Source organism: Cuculus canorus, chromosome Z, assembly GCF_017976375.1.
Source record: "Cuculus canorus isolate bCucCan1 chromosome Z, bCucCan1.pri, whole genome shotgun sequence".
NCBI classification, from domain to species: Eukaryota; Metazoa; Chordata; class Aves; order Cuculiformes; family Cuculidae; genus Cuculus; species Cuculus canorus.
The window spans coordinates 10525683-10551365 of NC_071441.1; the positions used below are offsets into that span (position 1 = coordinate 10525683).

A 25683-nucleotide genomic window follows, 5' to 3' on the forward strand; every position below is an offset into this window, starting at 1 on the left:
CCTTCTGAAAAGCATAGAAAAAATTATGGAAATCAAAAGGACTAGCTAGTAGGGGAAAAAAAAGGGACTATAGTGTAAACTTGTATTACCTGTGCATGCATTTATTTGTCTGCTGGTATCTTGAACTTACTTCAGGCGATACTACTGGACAGTGTGAAAATACAGTACTCTGGACAATATAATCCTGGACTTGAAAAAGCAAGCCAGGATCAACCTATACCACACCAAGGAAATTGTAAACCAGCGTATGAAACAAGTCAATGAACTAACAGGCACAGAAAAACAAAAAACAGTGATCCAGCTGGCGATGAGAGTGAACAAACTGTATTATCTACTTTGGTGATGGTGATTTGAAGACAGAAAGACATCTGTATATTAAGTGCTGAGAACAAGCTGGCAAATATGGGTAGCATGGAGATAGAAAAGTGCTTTCATTTAAATTTCTATATGGAATTCTTTCTGCTGTGTTCTGAAACTAAGCAGCACAAGAAAAGATTTCTAGAGTAGAGTAAAATTTCTTCCTTTCATGACAGCAGACCATAATCTCTGATGGCTAAAATCCCATGGAAACTGACTTACCTACTATGTTCTTTTTTTGAAATAAACATAGGAAACAATTTTCCTTACTCAACAGAAAATTAACATAGGAACCTTCATCAAAAAACAAAGCTGAGAAAGAACTAGAGCAGCAATAGAGCTTTAATTCTTGTCACCGCTCTCATCCCCATTTGGTTGCAATGCAAAAGTAGAGGGACTGATACTTTTAACACTGCTATACAGCTCCAGTAAAAAAGGTTCCAGAAAAACACAAAGACAGTTGCAAGAAAACCAGGCAGTCAATCTGTGAAACTCTCGGGTATGGACAACTGTGGACTGCACACCTACGAAAAACAGGTTAATAAAAAATCTACCAACAGTCACTGCATTTTAAGGTTTTCATTACTGTCTTAAGAGTTATCAGCTACGCTTACAAATTCATGAACTTAAAGTTACCATTTTCAGTCTTTAATTAGATCCAGGCTTCTTTACACTTTTTTTTATAGTAAGTAGAAATAAAAAAATAAATATAAAAAAAATGCTCACAAAATCTTCTAATGATGAGATTAAGCATCTATACTCTTCATGAAAATGAAAATTGTAATGACAATTGCAGAAATTATAGCTCTTCTAAAATTTAGTGCAAGTGAAAACAACTGAAGATCCTTGAAAACTTACTAACGTGTTTTCTCCAGTGGAGCTGTTCCAGAGCCGCATCCGATCATCTGTACCAATGGTCAACAGATGAAGCCCATCATTCATATAGCACAACCCATTAACTCTCCCATTGTGAGCCGTGTTAGCTGTCAGGGAAAAGAGATGGTTCAGATTTCTACAGAAGAATTACTATTTCGTATATGCATTTTATCACACTAAGTAGTACTGAAAGCGCTGTTTAAATGGTAACATATCAGTAAGTGAATAATTTGATTCCTGGTTTATGAACGCATCTGATGGGCAACTAGTCTCCAACCGTGTTCCTCAGGGAACAATTCTACGACCAGTCCTGTTCAATGATTTTGTCAATGATTCGGATGCACAAGCTGAATGCACCATTAGCAAGTTTGCTGATGATACCGAACTGGAAGGTGCTGCTGACTCTTGAGAGGCAAGAGGCCTTGGAGAAGCATCCAGATTAGGTTTAGAGCACTGGGCTATGATTAATGAGATGATACTTAACAAGTCCAATTATCAGATTTTGCACCTAGGAGGGAGTAATGACAGGCACAAGCATAAACTGGGAGAGGAGAGGCAGCCTTGCAGAAAAGGATCTGGAGGTGCGGCTTGGCAGCAGGATCAGTCAACAATGCCCTGCCACCCAACAGGGCAAATGGCATCCTGGGATGCATTAAATACAGTACAGCCAGCCAGGCAAGAGATGGGATTTTCCCACTGTATTTGGCCTTGGTGTGACCTCATTTTGAGTACTCTGTGCAGTCCTGGGCTCCACAATTTAAGAAGGACATGAAGGTCCTTGAATGTGATTGGAGAAGGGCAACAAAGCTGGTGAAAGAGCTGGAAGGAATGTCCTGTCATTAGTAGCTGAGGACTGTGGGTTTGTCTAGTTTGGAGAGGAGGCGGCTTAGGGGTGATCTCATTGCTCTCTGCAGCTTCCTCAGGAGATGAAGTGGAGATAGAGGACTCTTCTCCTTGGTATCCGCTGATAGGTTGTGTGGGAATTGTTCAAGATGTACTAGGAGGTTTATATGGGACATTAGGAAACATTTATTTAACAAGGGGACAGTCAAATCCCAGAACAGCTTCCTAGAGAGGTAGTTGATACCCCAAGCTAGTGTCTAGAGGCATTTGGACTAAGTGACCATTGTAAATCACTTGCAACTGAAATAGTCTCTTCTGTTCTATTCTATATTGTTCATCGAAGTTCCACTAGACTGGAGGCTGGCTGATGTTGTGCCCATATACAAGAAGGGTTGCAGAGAGGATCCGGGGAACTACAGGCCTGTCAGTCTCACCTCAGTGCCAGGGAAAGTCATGGAACAGGTAATCTTGAGTGCTATCATGAAGCACACGCAAGAGAACCGGGTGATCAGGCCCAGTCAACATGGGTTTACAAAAGGCAGATCTTGCCAAACTAACCTGATCACCTTCTATGACAAAATCACTCAACTACTGGATGGGGGAAAGGCTGTGGATGTAGTCTTCTTGGACTTCAGTAAAGCCTTTGACACAGTTTCTCACAGCATTCTGCTGCAGAAACTGTCAGCCTCTGGCCTGGACAGGCGCACACTCTCCTGGGTTGAAAACTGGTTGGATGGCCGGGCCCAGAGAGTGGTGGTCAATGGAGTTAACTCCAGCTGGAGGCCAGTCACAAGTGGAGTTCCTCAGGGCTCAGTACTGGGTCCAGCTCTGTTCAATATCTTTATCAATGACCTGGATGAAGGCATTGAGTGCACCCTCAGCAAGTTTGCAGATGACACTAAGCTGGGAGGAAGTGTCGACCTGCTGGAGGGTAGGGAGGCTCTGCAAAGGGATCTGAACAGGCTGGACTGCTGGGCCGAGACCAATGGGATGAGGTTTAACAAGACCAAATGCAGGGTCCTGCACTTGGGGCACAACAACCCTATGCAGCGCTACAGACTGGGGGAAGAATGGCTGGAGAGCTGCACAGAAGAGAAGGACCTGGGGGTGCTGGTTGACAGCCGACTGAACATGAGCCAGCAGTGTGCCCAGGTGGCCAAGAAGGCCAATGGCATCTTGGCTTGTATCAGAAATGGGGTCACCAGCAGGTCCAGGGAGGTTATTCTCCCTCTGTACTCGGCACTGGTGAGACCGCACCTCGAATACTGTGTTCAGTTCTGGGCCCCTCACCACAAGAAGGATGTTGAGGCTCTGGAGCGTGTCCAGAGAAGAGCAACAAAGCTGGTGAGGGGGCTGGAGAACAAGTCTTATGAGGAGCGGCTGAGAGAGCTGGGGTTGTTTAGCCTTGAGAAGAGGAGGCTGAGGGGAGACCTTATTACTCTCTACAACTACCTGAAAGGAGGTTGTGGAGAGGAGGGAGCTGGCCTCTTCTCCCAAGTGACAGGGGACAGGACTAGAGGGAATGGCCTGAAGCTCCGTCAGGGGAGGTTCAGGTTGGATATCAGAAAAAAATTCTTCACAGTAAGAGTCATTGGGTACTGGAACAGGCTGCCCAGGGAGGTGGTCGAGTCGCCTTCCCTAGAGGTGTTTAAGGAACGGGTGGATGAAGTACTTAGGGACATGGTTTAGGGAGTGTTGGGAGCGGTTGGACTCGATGATCCAATGGGTCCTTTCCAACCTTGTGATTCTGTGATTCTGTGATAGAGTACTATAAATATATTCCATTGAGTTCACCCTGCAATACTGAATATTTTTAAGTATATTAAAGTAGCTAAAATCCTACTCAGTAACACCACTGAAAACCTAATTATTGTGCCCACAAATTAACTCACTGAAAAATGGATAAGGTGTCTCTGCATTATACTGCAGTACACAATTTAGACATACCTCTTAGCTAAAAAGTGTTGCCTGTTTTTCAGAGATTTTACTAAAAAAGTTGCTAGTTGCATTTGGTTTAGTTCAACTGTATTTCAATATATTTTATATCCTAGTTAATCTAATTGCCATTAGATTATATTAAAAAAAAAATCAAACATGCCAGAGAAAAGGTAGAAAAGGAAGTTGTTGTGTTTGAAGAAGACATGTCAAAATAGCACTAATTACCTTAGGACTTACAAAAATTTTGGTTTTTGTAAAAGAAATTTTGTGCAATTTTTTCTTCTTTCATAAATCTTAGATTTCTTTAGAGCATTTTCATCTCAATAATATCTTGAATTTCAATGACATCTGAAATTGTCAACACCAAACATCTATATTACTTCATCACAATTTAAAGGGTAGACGGCATGTTTACTAAAACAAATACTTACTGCTACTTTGTACTCTCTCATGGTACATTTTGGAAAATTAGTTTGACTTTACAGAGATTTGCATGGTTTTTTTACAGGCAATTTAAGTTACATATAACAAGTCAGACTGACTTGTAGGTTAAATCACGATAATTTGTGCTATGCAAATCCATTTGTTGAGTGCTGCATTACACAGTTTCTACTTTGTGATGTTCCTATCTCTACACAGCGACTGTTCAAGCACTTCCTTGATCTGCCAAAAATAAATCTCTTTTGTCCAGAGTTGACCAAAATTCTTGGAACTACAATTTGAAGTTCTTTTTAACTCAGGTTGTTGATTTTTTCTTTCTTTTTAAGTATGGAAATGGGACCTAAAGATACACAAAAATGTTAATATTACAGTTAATGACAATTGAGACAAGAAGCACAACTAATGCATCTGATTGTATTGAAATAGAATGTAATATAGCTTCCTGCAAAATTAACTATAATCATAAATTTATGCTTCATTGTATGCTTTATGCAGTATAAAAGGGCTATATCTGATTTTACAGCACCACATATGAGAAAATATTCTAGAGGCTTGCACTGGAAGCAAGACTAATTTCTACAGGAAAAGGAATGTACTTTCGTGGGGTTTGTTTGTGTTACCTTGTTTTTTAAAGGAGGGTGATTGACTACTGGAACATTTTAGGAAGTACGAAGTGATTGCTGTTTCTATGACACCTAATCTACAGCAGGAACGAATTCTTCTGCCCATAAAACCAACGGCAAAATTTCCCAATTTAGATTTAGAACAGAAACAAGACTGTTGGCAAGGAGGTCTCTCTAAACAAGATCCCTAACTACAAACACTGCTACTGTAACAGAAGTAATTGAATAAAATTCCATGGTCTGTGTTACACAGTAGCTAGCAACAGGATTATCACTACTCTCTTTGCTGGTCTTAGTATTCAACACATTTAAAGAAACGTAAGAATGCTTATAATTACATATGGTCTACCACTAGTTTTATTCTGTATTACCTGCCTCAGAAGATGCTTTGGACTTTTCACCATTGTGCTGATCTAGTGTAGTGAGACATCCAGTTGCTCTCCTCACATCCCATAATTTTACTCTACTGTCCGCACTACAAAAAGCAGATTTGTATACATTAGGGAAATTGTGTGCACTCTGGTTCAAGAACTGTTTTTAGCCAAGCCGCCTGGGACTCACCCAGGTCCAATAGCTTCTGAAATACTCACCACGCAGTTCAATTCCAGGCAATAGAATTTCATTTAACCATTCCCAAGATAGACTTCTGATATTAATTTACACAAATTAAAAAATATAGCTGGTACACTACAGAAACCTAAGGTTGAATGAATCTTTGTCTACAACACACCATGCTTGCCGCTGTCGACAGCCTAACACCCTTCTATACATACACACACCAGGAGTAAACTTGCTAATTCTTCTGTTGATTGAACTGTAGCTATAGTGTCTTTAACAGTCATCTGGGAACTCAGCCTCTTGCTATCACAGATCTTTGGAGTAAGTGGTACACAGATTGGCTACATGTATAATCTAAACACTGTGTAGTCATACATTGCTACAGCAGAGAAACACCAGGAGCTTCCTTCTGTAGGAGCTCAGCAGCATTGTCTACATTACCAGGGAGGAAAAGACCAGGAGGGAAAGACCAAGCTTCACACTGCTGTGATTCACTCTGGTTCCCAGCCTGCATGTTCACGATTTGCTCACATTGTGTCTTTGGCAGCAACAAAAGCTTTGGTAGCTGTTAGAAAGAGCTACATGTTTAGACTCCAATATTGCAGGCAGGTGACTTTGTACGGCTCCTGGGTGTGCAGCTCGATTTGAGCATTCCAGTAGTATAGTTCTGTGTACAACACAAAACTCCCAGGTATAGATAGGAGGTAAATTCACAGAAAAGATCACTTCCCATGAACTAAATCACTAATGTAGATGTATTTACTGTAACTATTTGGACAGTTCCTAGCAAGTTAATCCTCCTTTTAGAGCAAAACAAAACAAAACCAAACTACAAATCACTTTTCACTCCAGTTAAACAAAAACCAACTCCATCTCTTTAATCTACAGTCGGAAAACACATCCAATCAAACTACTTATCTAAAGCAGCCTTCTAACTGCAAGCTTTTTTTCTGCGTGTTCTCAAGCTAGATTGGTGCATTAATATTGGGAATATATATAGTATATATATACAACAACTAACCAAAACAAATTAACTGTTACTCCTTGTCTATTCTGCATCTGACAAAGCTAATGACTAATTTGTTCTTTTGTGCTCCCCTCCACTACAGATTGGTTCTGTTAACTTTCAAGCAGTATTACAACTGAATAATGCTGGCAACACATTACTTTCCTGCAAACAAATATTCTAAGACTGTGAACAGAGAAATTGCTGAAGCTTGAACTAACTGTAAAGTGAGCAACAAACTACAGGTAGTTCATTGAAATATTCTTAACAAAGGCATAAGAAAGAGCTTCCTTATTATGAAAGCTCACGGTCATTCATTTCTGATGATGCAGTTCCTATTGGCTAATCTTTTCTAGCCAGTGCTAATGAGCAAGAGAGAGCTTATAATTTTCTCTAGTGCCCGAAACTCAAGTGTGTATAAGACACCCAGAAAAAAACATCTCTTCCATGACTTTTCCCATCTTCTGCCAAAACTATGGAGAAGTTGAGCATCCCAGACAAATCTGAAATAACACATTTCATACGCAAGTCACATAAGCCCCAAAAATATATTTTCCCTCCTGTGAAGTGATCACAAGCAAACATACAAATGTTTTGGAAAACAGTCACATCTCTTGATAAACAAGATTAGTCCAGATTCTCCTTTTAGCAGTACTAGTCAGTTTCTTCTCACTTCCTCTTCATTATCTCAGTGTTGCCAGTTCTTGTCCATATTTGTCTTAGCAGATGGCAAAACTGAGTTACGCTATTAGGAACTAGTAGTTCAACTATAGCACTGAATTAAGTAATGGAGCCATAAGAAACTTGTTTAACATGCAATTATCATAAGGCAACATGACAACACAGGAAGATTAAATTTATGACTTTGAAGCAAAATGTTTCAAGAGATATCACTAGGTCAATAGTTAGTAAATAAAATTTGCTACTATTTCTGCGATGGAAAAACAAAGAAGCAATTTTTCATTTGCTAAAACAAATCACATTGTTAGAAAGTTTCCTAATTATATCAAACCTATCAGAAACTTTTAAGCCGTTGAACTTTAAACCATTAAGCCTTTTCAGAAACTGGAAAGTCAAGGATATGCAGTTGTGATACCAACTTATCCAAATTTCACTCTTAACTTATAAAACGGACGTTGCTCTCCAAAATTCAAAAGGAAAAGCAAGCCAGCCATGAAACTAAGAGGAGAAAAAAATGCCATATTATAATCAAAAGCTAACATATGAACAAGTTATATGAAAACCAAGAGGATCTTCCAGACTGAAAATGGTTGAAATGAATAATAAAAAAAAAAGCCCAAATTTGCAGCCCGGAAAGTTATTACCCATCACCCGAGCTATCCACTGTATATTTTTTTATATAATTAAACATGATTAATCAGGATGGTATTTTGAGCTAAACAGGTTTCACTTTGCTGTAAAACAGATTAGCAATGTGCATAGTAATTAATGCTAATTACCTTCATCATGCTCTGTGATTTTTCTATACCTTTAAAAGCAACTATTTCAAAATTCTGTACAACCTTCCTATAAAATAGGCATCACTTCAGCAGCTTTTAAGGCTTAGTTTTTCTAGGCAAGATCTACAAAACTGTGAAGACATTAAAGTAAATGATGAAAACTAACTTTAAAAGTGATTTGAATTGTAAAAAACATGTGTAATAAACACATTATATTTTACCATCAGACATTTTTAGTGCATATAGAAGCCCAACAACATCTCTACCTTGCTGTTGCCAAAATATATTCATGACGTGGGGACCAACACACTGCCAGTACTTCTTGTCTGTGACCTAAAAGTAACATGAAAAAACTCACATAATTTTCTATTAAAATATTTATAAACATCATTTAATGTAAAGAACTAAAAATAAAAGCAAATACTTAGTTCTATAGAATTCAGAACAATAATCTAAACTATAACATGAATTTTAATTTTGTCAAAATATAATATTTGGAGCTAGAGGTTATTCCTCTTTCTTTCTTTTGCCTGAGTGGGACTGCAGTGAGCTAAAAGCGATACATGGACTATTATATGTGTATAACTTTTGATAACAAAGATGGGTTTATGTATGCGAAAGACATTATAGCACAGTTACAGTTACTGACTCCTCTTTAAATACTGTTACTAAATTTGGTGCTAGCACTGGTGTTCTCACATGCAGAAGGAACTTTCCATCTGCTTTTCTTCAAATCCTTTCAAAATATTTAATAAAAACTATATTCACCTTATGTACTTAAGATTAAAATTTTATTCAGCTTATCCTCAAATACTCTTGTTCTGAATTACGGATATTTTTCCCCTTAATTAGGACTGAAGTATTAAAATAAATGTCTTCATAGTTCATTATGAAGATTTACTACCACTTTAGCAAATGAAGATATTACAACCAGTGCAACTTAGTGGTAAGTAATACATACATATACATGAACACACTTTTTTAAACTTGGAAAGTTTTTAAAAGGTTAGACTAATAGAGACAACAGGAAGCGCAAGGTGTCCTAACTGGAGAGACTGCAATCACACTTTATGTAATAACAGAAACACATTGCTAAAAAATAAACTAAGATCTACAAATACATTCGGTGCTAGTGCAACTTAGAGCTTTGTGAAGCACCTTGTCTGTGGATATCTAGTAGCAGGTTTTCCATTACCTGAAGTAATCAAAGGACTGTGATGCCCAGGATAATGGAAAAAAATCTCCGTGATATAGGTCTTACAAGATTGGAAGTCGTTTCTCTGATACTGCATTTGAGCTAAGTGTACTAGGCTGTGTTCAAAGACACAAACAGTTTGTGCCTGCAAAGCACTAACTTGGGTCAAAATTAAGAAGCCCTTCTGAAACCAAACTGATCCTCTAGAGAACTATCCTTGTGTCTTTACTCTCTGGTGCTCCCAGCTCTAGAAACAGAACATTGAGACATCCGTTGTGGCTGATTCAGTTCAGAAAGATTTACTGGCTTAAGCCCTGCATGACATGAAAGTATCTAGGCTGCTTTCAGATTTGAGCTGTGATAGAGCTGCATTTGCATGTTGCTGTATATAAGCTAACATTTCTCTACAGTTTATAGATCAGATCTGGCTCTTGCCCCGCTGGTTTGAAGCATGAAGATTTATCTTCATAATTGCCTTCACTTGAGCATGCGTATACTCATATGCCAAAGAGTAAACGTTAGAAGAGAGACATGAAGGGCAACTTCTCATTAAGTGCAAGCAGTAATAGATTACACACCAATAAACCCCTACATTTACTGAATTGGGTAACTAGGGATTAGCTACCATCATTCTATAGCAAGTTGTGTCCTGTCTGTTATACAGAAACTTCTTAAATGAATTCACGCAAGCACCTCCACAGGCTATTTTGTTAAAAATAGTGACCTTGTTTTCATTTTGGTGGTGGGTTTTCTTTTGTTTTGCAGTTGTTTTAAGCAGCACCCCATATTGAATTTCCACAAACACAAAACTAATGGCTATATGTAACTGTGTAATAAATGGTAATCATTGTTGATTAGGTCATTAAAATGCTCAAGCATCTGTAATAACTGTTCATTAATTAATAGTTGTGTTATCCCATTCATTAGCTCTGGACTAACACCCAAAAGAACTTTTGCCACTGTGTAACTTCCGTAACTGGCAATAAAGAAACTAGTCATGTTACTTACAAAGAATACTTGTATACAGTGTATCTTTACAGGACTTGTTTTACTCAAAGTAGTTATTGTTTAACAGTTATGTTTCAGACTAAAAAAGTACCCTGGAGAATGTGAGAACAGGATCCAGACTTCAAGTCACAGAGCTGTACTTTGGGGCTTTTGGTACCAACTGTAACAAGAGAAACAAAGGCAGCTAGAAAAAAACTCAGCATTTGAAAGAACAACAATAAAATCTTAGCAGTGACAAAGAAATAGAAGAAAAATGTTAGCTGCACAACAGTTCAATTAGTCATAGCACTGTATTCTATTAACAGACTTACATTTTCAGTCCAAGTAAATTTACCATATAACAAGTAAAAATCAGAAACTGAGAGTAAACAGGACATGACTTATAGGCTTAAAAATAAAATAAAAAATCTTTAAATATTATTTTTACTAAACATAGTTAAATTGTGCATATGTAAGCGACATCCTCCCTTTTACAAAATTTAGTATGTTTGAATATAATAACTCGTAAATGCTAACTTACGTAATGAAGGGAAACCAAAATACACTTAGGAATTTTTATCCAGGAGAATTGATGGTATTTTTTTGGAAGAACAAATGCAATATTCTTATCGACATCATCAGACTAACTGATAATACTTTATTTTACTAATGATCTTACATCTTACGAAGACTCAAATTACATAAAAATAAGACAGTAGAGGGAAAAGAAACCCTACTGAATACTACACCCTTTTACTATACCCCAAAATATATAGGACATTTCTTAAAAACACACAAATACCTGCTATTAAACAGTGTTTTGTAGCAACTGGAGACATGTGATGGCTATAGACAGTTCCCTCAAAGTGAAATACATCTGCAGACTGATAAGAAAAAGATCAAATTACTCACAGCAGCAAGTATGTTATAAGAATGTAAATCCTCTTCATTAAATAGTTTTCAAATAACAGCTACAAATGAGACTAATACAAATATTGTTAGTATGTAAATAGTAAAAACTCTTCTGGTTAGAAACCAGGTCATGTAAACGTTGCAAGGTAAATAAACCTGTTGGCAAACTAGAACAACTATGCCAGAACCTCAGAGATAACCCAAAGAAAGGCCAAGAAAACTGGCTAATCAGAAGCATGAGTGGAAATGCTTTAAAAATTACCAAAAATTTTAAAAGCTAGCAAGAATAAATAGCAAACAATAAAGTTATAATACAGAGACAAAATTCAACAGGAAAGAGGCACTTTGACTAAATTTAGAAGCCCCTTGCCACTAATTAACATCACGTATTATCTTCAGCTCCTTAAAAATAAACCAAACCCAAGCCACACAAACTTATTAGCTCCCTTGTTAAAAAATAATGAAATAAGCTATTGGCTTTAATAATCAGTACAACTACTTTCACAGGCAAATCAGCTTTTGTTCTGTCATTCTAAAATACTATACGTTAAAAAAAACTCTTAAAAAAAGTTGTCTACATTTTCAGAAACACCATTTGGTGGCAGAACACTATATCTTCTAATTGAACACTACATCTTCTAATTGATGCTCACAGAACTACCTAGAAAGTGAATTGAACTTTGCATTTATGAGAAGGTTCAGTAACTGCAAACACAGCTTTACATCTCACAAAAAAAAGGGTAAAATATATTCTCTGTTGTGTCTATAGGATGACGGACCTCTTATTTCTTTTAATTCTTTCACTATGCACGAAAAAACAATCAAACAGCATCAGTTTAAATCCATTAATACACATGCATACTGGAAACAAGACAAACTGCAGTCCAGAATTCACAGTTCAACAATTAGACATGAGGATTAATGAGTTAAAGCAATTTGGTTACTAAAAATAATTAGCCCTGCTACACACTACCATTTCACTCAACAATCCCCAAGAATGAACTTCAGATGATTCCTTGGTGGACAAATTTACATAGTCTAAATTCAACTAGCTGTTTTTCATACTTCTGGATGCGTGGTCCTGTTGAGCTCTGGGTGGACTGCAGATATGGAATGAATAACATGCATACAAAGAAGACTGCAAGCTGTAGAAATGCTCTCTTACTTGTAAAGTATTTGTATCCCATATTTTCAAGGTTTTATCAAATGAGCTGGATGTAAACATGCCAGTATCATGAGGATACCACTGGACTGTTTCCACACTGAATCTGTGTACATCAGGATGGCTCCTAAAAATCAAGGAATAGATTCTAGTTGGCAAGAGTCTTGATAAATGCCTTATAAATGTCCTGATACTCAATGGCAAATTGAAAACAGTTAATTTTTCAAAATATAGTATCTGTAGCATATCTCAAGTTAAGACACTCAGTCTTGAGGCATAAAAGTCTCTAGTGTCTTCTGAAATTTTGAAGTTTAATGTTTAAAGCAAAAGCCTAACATTACAAACCATTTATGCTTGTGGAATCTCACTGACTTCAAAACAGATGCACTGAAAAATACAATCAAATACACACTTAAAAAATTCATTATTATTAAATAATAATTACAGCTGTATAGTTATTGGAAATTAATATATACAGAAGTCAGCAGAGGACTGAGTTACGGAGAGATACTTAATTTTTGCATTCAGAAATGAAAGAGGAAGAACAATACGAAACTTTCAACTCTACTATGCAGAGTGACAGAATGTAATATAAATAGTAAATTAATAGTAGCAGGAAGAAGAGACATCAGAGCAACTTTTGACAGTTCCAGGATAAGACCAATCTATGAACAATACAGACTGTTTCACGTATTTCACAGGCCACATATCTGAGCTCAATCCACATGGATCTACCTTCAACAGCCCAAACCCATGCTCCCATATTCAGAAACACCATCTTGTTGTGGGCTACCCTTAGGTAGCTAAGTAACGCGTTCTACACTGAGAAAACTTGTGGGTTGACATAGAGGCATTTTAATAAGTAAAAGGAAACAAAACAACATTCTAAAAAAGGAAATTAAGCGATGCAAAAGCAATCCCTCACCATAGGCTAACCAATGCTTAGCCATGTATGGTATACAGTACCACAATCTCTCTGAACAACTCGAGTCTGGTCTCCCAGCTGTGTTCCCTCCTCGACTTTTGTCTACCCTGGGCCTACTTGCTGAGAGGGCAGAGTGAGGAACAGAAGATGCCTTTGCACCATGCAAGCACTATTCAGCAATATCAAGATATTCAGCAATATCATCAGCCTGTTATCAAGACTGGTGACAAATCTAAAACATAGCACCATACAAGCTAGTATGAAGAAAATTCACTCCATGCCAGCCAGATGGAGTACACATGCAAAAATAGTTCAACTGGCTCCATCTGCAGCTAGTGAAGGACTCACATGATTTCTTCGATTTGGCTCCTGTCTTTGCATTGTTCTCTCAAGCGTTTGGGATTGCAAAGTGATAACTATTGCAGGGGTATCGCTGTATAAATGCAGATGCAGATATTCTGTAAACACCTGGCATTACACTTCAGCTAATAAACCTTCCTGCTTACTTGGGCCATTAGAAAGCATGGACCTTATCACAGACAACACTAAGCAAGAATGACTGAGCAACTGTTGAGCTCATGTTACCAACCCCTGCATTGCTAATTTCTGAGGCACACCCTCAGAATGGCCTGTTATTTTGCCATGGTGCTAAAAGTCAACACACTCTGTGCTCTTATTCTACAGAGGAGTCAAGATAAAAAACTTTAGTACCTGCAGTACCAGGAAATCAAGCCTGACTCAGAGTGAACTTTCTCCTGCAGAGGCATTTGTGTGCACTGTGTGAAGTAACTCAAACTTACGGAACTAACCACCTTAAACTCATGGAACTAATCACCTTGGTACAATAAATGTAGGTGCAAAACACTGGACTGCATTCCAGAGGGCTGAGAAATGAACTAAGAAAACTTAAGTAGTGAGTAGCTCTGCAGGAATCACTTTTGATCTGATTAGGCTTAGCAGTGGCCACACGCCATCCAGCCTGGCTTCATGTCTGAGGGCAGTATGTTATGCACGAACTGTGGTTAGTGAACCCCAGTATATGCAGTATTTATCCTTTTTCTACTAAAGAAAAATATAAAAGTAATTCTATGGATAGTAAAGTCACTGCCATTCATTCATCCTAAACACCTTACACACAAGCATCAGCTATGTATTATCTAGAAAAGTGGTACTGTTCAATTACTCTTAAATGCCAGTTTTTGCCACAGGACAGCATGGATCATATGAACCATGTAAAGTGCTGTGTGCTGACTCTCAGTGGAACAAGGAAAGTTCTTGTGTTTTGCAACAGTGGTCCTACGTTCTCAACAGGAAACACTGAGTAAATCATAGCCTACCATTAAGAATTATCTCCTCTGATATTCTAAACTCCTGGACCCTCGGCAGACCCAGTTCAGAGTCTATTCACAACTAGTTTCAAAGGGCCTCTACTAAGAACTGCAAACTTGGAACACAGGCAAACTTTTGCAATACATCATTATCATATGCTTCAAAGATAGCAAACAGATAGTCAGGTCAGAGTGTTTCTTACAGGTGATTATAAATTCGTTTATGATGTCATGAAGTCTGAAAAAATAATATTCCAATATCTGAAGCTGTATCTGTAGCTAATTAGCTATAATAACTATTTAAAACATACTAGAAAGCCACATGAATAATGGAAATAAATAATTGAGGCAAAAAACCTGCTATGATTACTTTAAGCAACAGTAATAAGTCTATCATTTAGAACACTGTGTTACATTAAATCAGATTCTCCTGAAGTTAACAATGACATGACTTTAGCACAGACTTGCCAGTTTCATCCTGTGTCTTCTCAGCATATATTTCCTTAGTTTGCTTTATCTATTCCAGAATTCATTTTGGTTTTAAGATTTGGGGATGTATAGTCCTTACTTGTTCATAATTACAATATTAATGAATTTTGTCCAAAAAGTCCCAGTCATGAACATGCACCAAATGAACCTTACTTGCAGTAGATTCTTCTCTACCCATTTGTTTTGATGCATATTCTATCACTGATTTCTTTCTTATGGTCCAAGATACCATTTAGGCCTTTTATTGTTCCAAATCTATTCTGTTCTTGTCAGCCTTACTCGTGTAGCTCTTAAACCTCAAACAATTTGAGGACTGGGAAAAAATAAGGGGAAAATGAAGCTACTAATTTTTACAGAGTAGGATATAACTTATTATGAGCCTCAGATGAAGTCCTAACCTACTAGATAAACACAAGGAAAAAACCTCTTATGCTAGAACACTTAGTGTCGAAAATGGACAAGTTTATAATGCCTGCAGGGAAAGCCTAACAAATCAATAAAGGCTTTGAGTCTTTATATAGATAACACACAGTATACTAGAACCCTGTTCTTCAGAAAAATACATCCTAGTTTTGTCAGTAATGAATCCGTCTTCATTCAGACATGTTCTTAAGAAGTTCTGTATTAATTATTTCTGTATCTGGTGAACTCCTGGTGAACTTAAAATACCTATTAGTAAAGGTGGGAGCATGGGGAAAGCAAATAAAATCAAAACCTTCAAATCTGTATCAGAATTTTTTGCAAGAAGAGGAAGGGGGTTATACAAAGATTATTTTCCTTTTGCTTAAATATATAATTATTCAACAATACATACAATAAATGTAATGGGGGAATACAAGGAATAGTTCCACAACAGCCCCAAAATTACTTTCTTATAGTTACCGGCGCAGAGTCAATAAGAAACAATCACAGGTGAAGAACTGTGACCTGAAAGAGGGCTAATTTTTTGTGTGTTTTAACACTAGAGAAAAACAAGACTGGAGTACTAATTTTTTTAGCGTGCTGTACAGCAACCACTCTAGTTCCCACACGAGTACAATATAAGCTCCATTTTAATGACTGCTGAAAATCTACTCAAACAATACCATAAAACACGTATATTGCAACTGTTAGATTAGACAAATCAGGAAAACACAATTAGCTCCTGTCACTTAGTAAATGACATAAATGCTCAAAAAATTTCTTTTGGCATTTCTTTGCATGCCAAAAACCATAATGCATCATGCTAGCCTTCAAAGATTTCTGGCACTACTCGCTACAGTCTTTTTATCCTAGAAATAAGAATAGACATTAATTTGCAAGCTTAATGCTGGTCACACAAGAGGTATCAATATGAATTATAATACAATTTTTGGGTACCTACCTTCCCACAGAACAAAGTGCTTTACATGTGTAATTTGGATTTCTGCTCAAGTTTTCAAGGTCATAAAGTACGATAACACCATCTGACCCACCGGATAACATGCTGAAAGCATTAACAAAGCACACAGGTTACAACAGGTTACACACACGATTTCAGTATGCTCAATATAACCAAGTGCTCAGCAAGGAAATAAGTCCATAGTACTGAAACAGAGTTGTCTACATGTTTACCATCTAAAGTATATATACTTACTATCTTCCCTCGACAGGCTCAATATCAAGGGTGTTGATTCCACTTCCATGTATCCTTTCCACATCTCTGTCTTTATTTAATTCCAAGCTTAGAACCCTTAAAACAACAACAACAAAAGAGACAGGTGTGAACAAGAACAAAAAAACAAGAACAACAAGAATGTTACTACGTAGCTCTGAACAGCTCAAACTGTAGTTTCTCACTTCCTGAATGCATTTAACTCATCCCCATTATTTTTGGCAAAAACAGACTTGCAGACACAAAACAGGGCTGCAAATAAGGCCTGTGAAGTTGGCAGAAAAAATATTTTATTCTTTATGTTTGGAAGATAAGAGAGAAATAAATACGCAAAATAGGCTCAAAGAAATAGCAAACTGCATTTTGGATAGACATATGAAACAAAATAGAGAACATAATTTGAAAACACTGGGCAACAGAAATACTAAGAAAGGGGTGGTGTGGTCACAATACAGATAAGTTACTTTGGAGCGTCATCATGTGCAACTTTTCTAAGCTCCATCCTACCTGGAACTACAGACACCTAGAGGACAGATTCACCTAGTTTACAAATTACAGTATTTCCTCTAAGGAAACTAGGTTTGAGAGTTACCTGTTCCGTAACATCAAATAAAAACTATACTATCCACATGATGAAGCTTCCAAGACAAACTTTTCTGAGCTGAAATTAATGTCTTGTACTACTCAGTAGTAGCCTGTATCTTTAAAGATACTAATACTACAAGGTCAAAAAGAGAGACAGATTCTGTTTCCTTAAATCATACTGACATAAAACAGCTTTACAAGATGCTCGGTGCTTTCTACAGCAATATTTCATAAAAACCACTATCAGCAAAAACTAACTAGATAACTGCAAAGCTGTAACGCATAGTGCCCCAAGTCAGCTTCAGCATGACTGTCAAAAATCTTGATGCAAGCAGCTTAGGCTGCTACAGGCAGACCTCCAACAGAATGTCTGTAAGACATACTTCAAAAGCTGTAAGTCATTCAAGCTCTTTTAAAGGGCATGAAAAATAATTATGCAAGAATTAACCCAGATCAAGAATTCTGACATATACAAGATACCTATGTTAAACTTTTTGATCTTAAGATTGAATTTTAATAAAGTAATAAACCTAACGAAATATTTTTGAAGTGTAATTTAAAATTACCTACAAATACTGTCCACTGAAGACTACAGATTATTTCCTTTTAAAGTAAAAGGGTTGCAGGGAGGATCCGGGAAACTACAGGCCTGTCAGTCTGACCTCAGTGCCAGGGAAAGTCATGGAACAGGTAATCTTGAGTGCTATCATGAAGCACATGCAAGAGAACTGGGTGATCAGGCCCAGTCAACATGGGTTTACAAAAGGCAGATCTTGCCAAACTAACCTGATCGCCTTCTATGACAAAATGACTCGACTACTGGATGGGGGAAAGGCTGTGGATGTAGTCTTCTTGGACTTCGGTAAAGCCTTTGACACAGTTTCTCACAGCATTCTGCTTCAGAAAGTGTCTGCCTCTGGCCTGGACAGGCGCACACTCTCCTGGGTTGAAAACTGGTTGGATGGCCGGGCCCAGAGAGTGGTGGTTCCTCAGGGCTCAGTACTGGGTCCAGCCTTGTTCAATGTCTTTATCAATGACCTGGAGGAAGGCATTGAGTGCACCCTCAGCAAGTTTGCAGATGACACTAAGCTAGGTGGAAGCGTGGATCTGCTGGAGGGTGGGGAGGCTCTGCAAAGGGATCTGAACTGGCTGGACCGCTGGGATGAGACCAATGGCATGAGGTTCAACAAGGCCAAATGCCGGGTCCTGCACTTGGGGCACAACAACCCTATGCAGTGCTACAGACTGGGGGAAGAGTGGCTGGAGAGCTGTACAGAGGAGAAGGGGGTAATGGTTGACAGCCGACTGAACATGCACCAGCAGTGTGCCCAGGTGGCCAAGAAAGCCAACGGCATCTTGGCTTGTATCAGAAATGGGGTCACCAGCAGGTCCAGGGAGGTTATTCTCCCTCTGTACTCAGCACTGGTGAGACCGCATCTTGAGTACTGTGTTCAGTTCTGGGCCCCTCACCACAAGAAGGATGTTGAGGCTCTGGAGCGTGTCCAGAGAAGAGCAACAAAGCTGGTGAGGGGGCTGGAGAACAAGTCTTACAAGAAGCAGCTGAGAGAGCTGGGGGTTGTTTAGCCTGGAGAAGAGGAGGCTGAGGGGAGACCTTATTACTCTCTACAACTACCTGAAAGGAAGTTGTGGAGAGGAGGGAGCTGGCCTCTTCTCCCAAGTGACTGAGGACAGGACAAGGGGGAATGGCCTGAAGCTCCGCCAGGGGAGGTTCAGGCTGGATATCAGAAAAAAATTCTTCACAGAAAGTCATCGAGCACTGGAACAGGCTGCCCAGGGAGGTGGTCGAGTCACCTTCCCTGGAGGTGTTTAAGGGGTGGGCTGATGAAGTGCTTAGGGCCATGGTTTAAGGGAGTGTTAGGAATGGTTGGACTCGATCCAGTGGGTCCTTTCCAACCTGGTGATTCTATATGACATAATCATGTTGTCAAAAAGCACACAGAAAAGAGCCTCCTGAACCACTAAAACTAATTTCTATTATAGATAGATTCCTTCTACAATGATACAGCCACAAAAGCTACATCATTGCATGGGTCAGAATCACAGAATCCCTAGGTTGGAAAAGACCTTCGAGAATATCAAGTCCAAGTGTACCTGTCTACTACTAAATCATATCCCTAAGCACCAACACAAATCCCTCCTGCTGATGGAGTTGTGCAATTGACTGAACTGAGGTTGGATTTTTTTTTTTTTTTTTATTTATGGTCATGTACAGCTGCAAAACCAATTATCTGATAATGAGTAAATATGATCACATTAAAGCCTTTAACACTAATAGGCCTCTATGCAATTGTTACTTTTCACAAAAGCTGCTGGGAACCTAATAAAACCTCTGCATCTCATTCTTCCACGATTTACCGCAGGCCTGGTCAAGTCAGAGAATCACAGAATGGTTGGGGTTGGAAGGGACCTCTGGAGATCATCCAGTCTAACTCCTCATGCTAAAGGAGGTTCACCTGGAGCAGGCTGCACAGCACCAAGTTCAGGCAGGTTTTGATTACCTCCAGAGACAGGGACTCCACAACCTTCCTGGGTATCCTGTTCCTGCGCTACATCACCATCACAGGAAAGTAGTTTTTCCTCATGTGCAAATGGGAGCCTTGGGAAGAGGGAGGAGGAACTGATGTGGGCACACAGGCATCCCATAAATCTTGTTTCTTAGTGCACAGTCACATGAAAATCAAAACACCTGCTGAAACCATGAAGGCAGCAACACAGAGACACAATTTGTTGTCCTGTGCCTACTGACCTCACAGAAACACCACTGCCCAGCCCATCCAGGCCTGCTGACACACAGGTGCAAACAAGAGATGACAATAATGAAAATGACAACAAATAAACTCCCTAAGACTCCTTTCAGAGTTTTAGAAAGCAAGTGTCCTTTACCAGGCCTGGACAGCCTGAGGGAGTGATCTCCATCAGTCGTGTACAGTGAGACAGGAGCTGGGAGAGGATGTATTTCCTACATGCGTATGGATAAACTTTCCCAGAAATCTTATGCATATTCTATTACTTTCCAAGTATTAATTTTAGTGTTATCATGAACTTCACAACAGTCAAAACTCTTGCTAATTTGGAGCTGGCTCCAGGTCTCTGCATGACTTTGGATTTGAGATAGAGAAAGATCACCTCAAACAGAAGTGATCACACAAAAAGAGACATCTGTTCAGCACAGAACACACTTCAAACGAGATGTTATCACCTTCAAAGAATGAGCAGCATCTGGAAAAACACTGCTTGAAAGAAAACATACTGTGTTAAGAAAAATGAGAAAATATCATAAATATATCCACATATGACTTAAATATTATTGATAGTCGATTGTGATAAATACAGTATTGTATTAACAATACAGTAAGAACAGGTGTTGAAAATTAATCTCTATGACAACAAGAATACTGTTCAGTTGTCCCATGTCCAGCCCCACTCCAGCTGAATCAACAGACTGGCTATCAGATATTTATGACCTGAATAGGAACATGACCTGTTGAAGCATCACTTCTGAGGGAGAACTGAAACAAGACAGTGGAGATGAATTACCAAGGTGGACTTCAGTGGACTTTTGAGCTAATGAAGAATAAAGAACTAGGAGCAAATGGAAAAACACCAAAGAATTTTCAAAGAAAATACCTATTGCACAAAGTTACATAAATATCTGATGATTTTCTGTGTGTCTTTGCCACTCACTGAGGTGAGTTGTAAATAAAGCAAGCCCAGAGTTACCCGCTGTCTGGTGAAAATCCTTTAACACTATAGGACAGATGTTCTGTCTAAATTTTGAAGGAAGGAACAAATCGTTATGTTAAGGAAATGAATTAGCTTAAGCAATAATAAGAACAACAAGAATCAGTTTGCAGTTAGAAAGAATGTGATTGTAATAGGAGTTTAGCTTGTTTACTGGTTGAAACAAGGAACAAACCAAATATCAAAATGAGAGTCCCGCAGCAAGAACAAAGGATAGACCTGAGCTCACCAAGAGGACACAGTGCAGAAGAGGATATGATAAAGGCCATCAGAGGCTTCTGAAAACACAAAGAAACCATGATATGCACACAAGAGTAGGTGATAAACTATGATAATAAGTTCCCGGAAAAACAGTGGGCATGTAACATGTTTCCGAGAATCTATACGGATACAGAATCATAGGAGGGTTCGGGTTGGAAGGGACCTTAAAGATCAACGAGTTCCAATCCCCCTGCCATGGACGCGGCCATCTCCCACCTGTATGTTTAACCAGTTTTCCCATAATCCATATGAATATACATGTTAAACCAAAATAAAAGCCATGTAACTGGTCTCAATAGCTGGGCACATTACCCCATGCACATCCCGGCGCCGGTTTTTAAGGAATACCTGCTGAATAACCAAATCGGCATTCAGTTTGGCTTTTCACGGCATCACTTTCAAAAAACCCACAATTTCTTGGATGAAACGTCACTCTACTTTAGCTTAGATCAAACCCACTCCAGTTCTTGCAAAGCAACGGCTCCTTGCACCGACCACAACACGGTTCGGGTCGGCAGGGGCCTCACAGGGCCTCACAGGTCCCCCGTTCCCGCCGGCCCCGCCCCGCCCCGCTCCCCGCCGGCCCCGCTACCTTCGTGTGCGCTCAGCGCGGCGCAGCCGCAGCGGCTCATCCAGCCCAGCCTGACGCGCCGACAGGAACCCCAACATGGCGGGGCCCCCACACCGCGCCCGCCGCCATCTTGGGCCGGGCCGGGCTGCGATTGGCCGGGGCGCGGCGGCTCGGGCGGCGAGTGCTGCCAAGGGGCGGGTCTGGGAGAGCCAATGGGCGAGGCGAACGAGGTCAGGGGAAGGGGCCAGTGGGAGGGGCAAACTCCATCGGGGGACGGGGCTGGGATGCCAGAGCCTATGGGCGGCCCTGGGAGCGGTAATGGGCGGGGCGAGAGCCCTCAGGAGGCGGGGCTGGAGGCCAATGGCATGAGCAAGCACTGTCAGGGGCGGGGCTCGGGACGCCAATGGGCGAGGCTTGGAGAGACAATGGGCGTGGCGAATGCTGTCGGGGGAGGAGTTCGTCTAGGAGAACCAATGGGCTAGGCGAGCTTCGTCAGGATCCAGGCCTCGGATGTGAGAGCCAATGGGCCGTACGAGGGCGACCAGGGGACGGGCTTGACTAGGAGAGCCAATGAGTGGGGAGAACGCGGTCAGGGGCGGGGCTACTGTGCGAGAGCCAATGAGCGGGGCGAGGGCGGTCAGGGGGCGGGGCTACTGTGCGAGAGCCAATGGGTGGGGCGATCGCCGCAGGGGGGCGTTGTCGGGCTCCGGAAGCGGCTGCTCACGTGACGTGCTGGGCGGGGCTGACCTTGCGCGTGGAGGCGGTGGCGGGATGAGCGGCGCCGCCCGGGAGGTCCTGCGTGCCCTGCGCGTGCGGCTGTTCGGGCCCGCCAAGGAGCTGGTGGGCACTGACCAGTTCGGCAACAAGTACTACCGGGTGCCTAAACACGAGACCCGCGCAGGTACCCGCCGGGGCGGGGCGAGAGCCGGTGCCTCGTTGGGCTGATGCTGGGCGCGAGGAGGGCCATGGTCGAAGGAGTCTTGAGTGAAGGAAGCGAGGCTGCCCCGTAGGAAGGAGAAATCGATGGCGTTCCAATTTGGCTTTGTATTCTGCTGATTCGTTGAGTTGTTTTGTGGATGGGTGGAACCCGCTGTTCGTTCAGACACGCTTGACTACGAGATGGGGGATGTAGCGATCATTGAGGACGGGGGAGAGAAAGCAGTATGAAAATAGCTTAGTTCAGAAGAATGGGCTTCAGTAAATTCTGAAAACAGATAGGAGAGATCATGTGAATATCTAAACAGAATAACTGAAAAGGCACTTAGGACAATTCTTACTTCTACCTACTCTGGCTCATTAAGGCACAAGTACAAATTACTGTTACGTAGATGAAGGCTAAGTAGTACAGCAATAAATTAGGCTGGCTAAGTAATGAGTTTTTAGTGACCTCAAAAGAAAAAACTCTCCATGAATCAGATTAACTGCCACAGATGCTGGAAAAATAGAGCAACAAATAGTAACTGGTGAGTATATTCACAAGATAGTGAGGGAAAATGGATGTGAAATTGTTAGCTTGAAAAGATAGGTTTTCATCAAAATCATCTTTTGAGTGGACAATACTTTGATGATTTTTAAGACCTTTTTGTGTGCAAAATTTAAGACTCTGTATTATAAATTTGCTGCGTTGGTGCATAGCAGGTTTGAAACTGTTCTTGGAATGACTAGAAACGTTATGCTGTCATATTGAGGAGAGTATCGAGAGGGATGTACCAGCTATCTGTTGAGGACCCAGAACTACTCTAAAGTTGGGGTTTTTTTAGTGATTTGGATGAAGAACGGGAAAGTATTTTTGTTAAATTCACAGATCTGTGCAGAAGGAAACTGGGAGTAGCTATAAGCATTTTATGGCAGGTCAACTGTTATATGATTCAACTGGAGGATCAACTGAGATCAAGCTTTGCTTATTTGTAAACAATGAGCAGGCAATGGTTAAAGGTTTCTGAAAACATGGATCTACACAACTGATGAAGTTTCTGTAGAATAGCATGTAATGTACTGTTATAAAATTGATTTCTGTATTCTCTTAATTTGGATTCCCATCTTCTCCCTCCATTTCCACCTCACAGACGACTTATCCACTTGCAGTGTAAAACAGGCTTCCTTATGAATATTTGTTATTCTTTTAATATACAGTTTCCTCTGAACCTATCTAGCCTCTTGCAGCAGTCTCTTCTGACTTTGAGTTAACTGGGATTTAGGGCATTCTGTATCTGTTCAATTTCTCCACCCACTGGGTCCTCATGTTAGCTGTAATTTATGCTTCTGTGGATGATGATCCTTGTGGTGTCAGCAAGACAAAGATCATAAGCTCATAGAATGCCAGGTTGGGAGGGACCTCAAGGATCGTCTGGTCCAACCTTTTGGGTAATTCGTAGTTGAAATGAGATGGCCCCAGGACCCTTTTGAGCTGAGTCTAGAAAGTGTCCAGTAGAGAGGGATCTACCGCGTCCCTGGAGAGATTATTCCAGTGTTTGACTTGTCTCATGGTGAAAATAAAGGGAAGTATGCAAGTCCTCCCTCAGCTCTGTATTATTTTGTGGCTGAGGATAAGTTGGTTTGTTCTGTCACCGCCAGCCCACTTGCTGGAGAAACAATCACAGGAGGTTGTACCCACTGCCTTTTGGGATCCTTTTGGGATGGTAACTAACTTGTTCTTGCATTACAGCATTTTTGAAGACATGCTCTACTGGTTACAGTTTTGTACAACAGGGTCATACCAGGACCTAGATGCAGTGGGGAAGATTTATTTTAGTCTATAGAAAATAAAATGTGTACATGTAGAAAATTTCTGAAGCTCAGTTTTTAAAGAAGTTAGGTATTAAAGTGTGGAGGATTACTGTACTGAAACAATGCTCTTCTCTAAAGTTGAGACGTTGGAGAGGTTTTTTTTTGTGTATGTTAGGAAAGTCTGCGGCGTATATAGTGCATATTTTACCTCTGTGTCTTAGCCATATAGAGACCAGTGCAGGACGGGAACTGCACTGGGAAGGACATGTTGTAGAGGAAACATTGCAGAGACACTCAGCTGTTGAGTACAGGTTTCACTGCAAGGTCTCTGCTGTGTGGCTGTGCCATGCTTTGCTGTCCTCTGGATTTGGGAAGGAATGATTAACTGTAGTGCAGTATTGGGCCTGATGTGCTTTATTGCTTTTACTGTACTTGAGCAAATCAGCTCTTGTAGAAAGTGAGTGCACAACAGACAGATATTGCTTTCTCTTTCGTGTGCTAGACATAGTAGATCCGTCAGGACCCAGAACTCAGGTTGGGCTTTGTTTCAGACCAGCTGGGGTATCCCATCTTTAGTTAGAGGTGAGGATGAATGGTGTAGGTAGTGCCTATGCCTTGTGCTTCAAAGAAAATCTGACAGCTTTATTTTGTCCTGCCCTGCCTCGTCCCTGACAAGGGTTTAGAGTAAAAATATGTGGAGCCTATGGGTCAAAGAGTTCATACTTAGTTGCTTTCAGTTAGTTGTGAATTGCTCTCTCCTTTGCTTAGTCCAGAGTACTGCTGAACCCTGGAGTCTTGTCCACATTAGTAAGGAGCAATAGGAGCAGGTAAGTAGGATCCAAGTGGCTGATACTGAGTTTCTTCATGCCTCCATCACCTGTGATTCAGAGTTTACTTCAGATTAAATTTAGCCTGTTTTACAGAACTGAATGTCTACAATACATGGAGTTTGAAGTTCTCAAAAAGGTAAAACAGTGTTGGGTGAATCTGCAGGTGTAGCCTTCACATGACTCTGGCATCTAATATCATGTTAATAAGTGAGGA

General features: G+C 40.2%; 2 protein-coding genes across 8 annotated transcripts in view; one reads left to right on the forward strand and one right to left on the reverse strand.

Annotated features, from left to right (window-relative positions):
- Positions 1-22108, reverse strand: part of ERCC8 (ERCC excision repair 8, CSA ubiquitin ligase complex subunit) — a 34693-nt gene extending 12585 nt beyond the window's left edge. Inside the window, exons 1-10 of one of the 5 annotated variants that reach the window (XM_054054057.1) lie at positions 21934-22043; positions 18105-18356; positions 16716-16811; positions 16464-16565; positions 12362-12485; positions 11087-11168; positions 10397-10465; positions 8369-8435; positions 5450-5553; positions 1216-1340 (exon numbers count right to left, since the gene is read on the reverse strand). In XM_054054057.1, the coding sequence (XP_053910032.1) occupies positions 1216-1340; positions 5450-5553; positions 8369-8435; positions 10397-10465; positions 11087-11168; positions 12362-12485; positions 16464-16564 (672 nt within the window). In that variant the 5' untranslated portion in view covers position 16565; positions 16716-16811; positions 18105-18356; positions 21934-22043. Of the gene's footprint in view, positions 1-1215; positions 1341-5449; positions 5554-8368; positions 8436-10396; positions 10466-11086; positions 11169-12361; positions 12486-16463; positions 16566-16715; positions 16812-18104; positions 18357-21689; positions 21879-21933 lie in introns of those variants that run through there. The other 4 variants (XM_054054058.1, XM_054054059.1, XM_054054055.1 and 1 more) reach the window with 4 other exon arrangements.
- A 522-nt stretch (positions 22109-22630) lies between these two features.
- NDUFAF2 (NADH:ubiquinone oxidoreductase complex assembly factor 2) overlaps positions 22631-25683 on the forward strand; it is a 135296-nt gene continuing 132243 nt past the window's right edge. For 2 of the 3 annotated variants that reach the window (XM_054055411.1, XM_054055417.1), the window contains exon 1: positions 22822-23375. In XM_054055411.1, the coding sequence (XP_053911386.1) occupies positions 23320-23375 (56 nt within the window). In that variant the 5' untranslated portion in view covers positions 22822-23319. The other variant, XM_009559598.2, reaches the window with a different exon arrangement.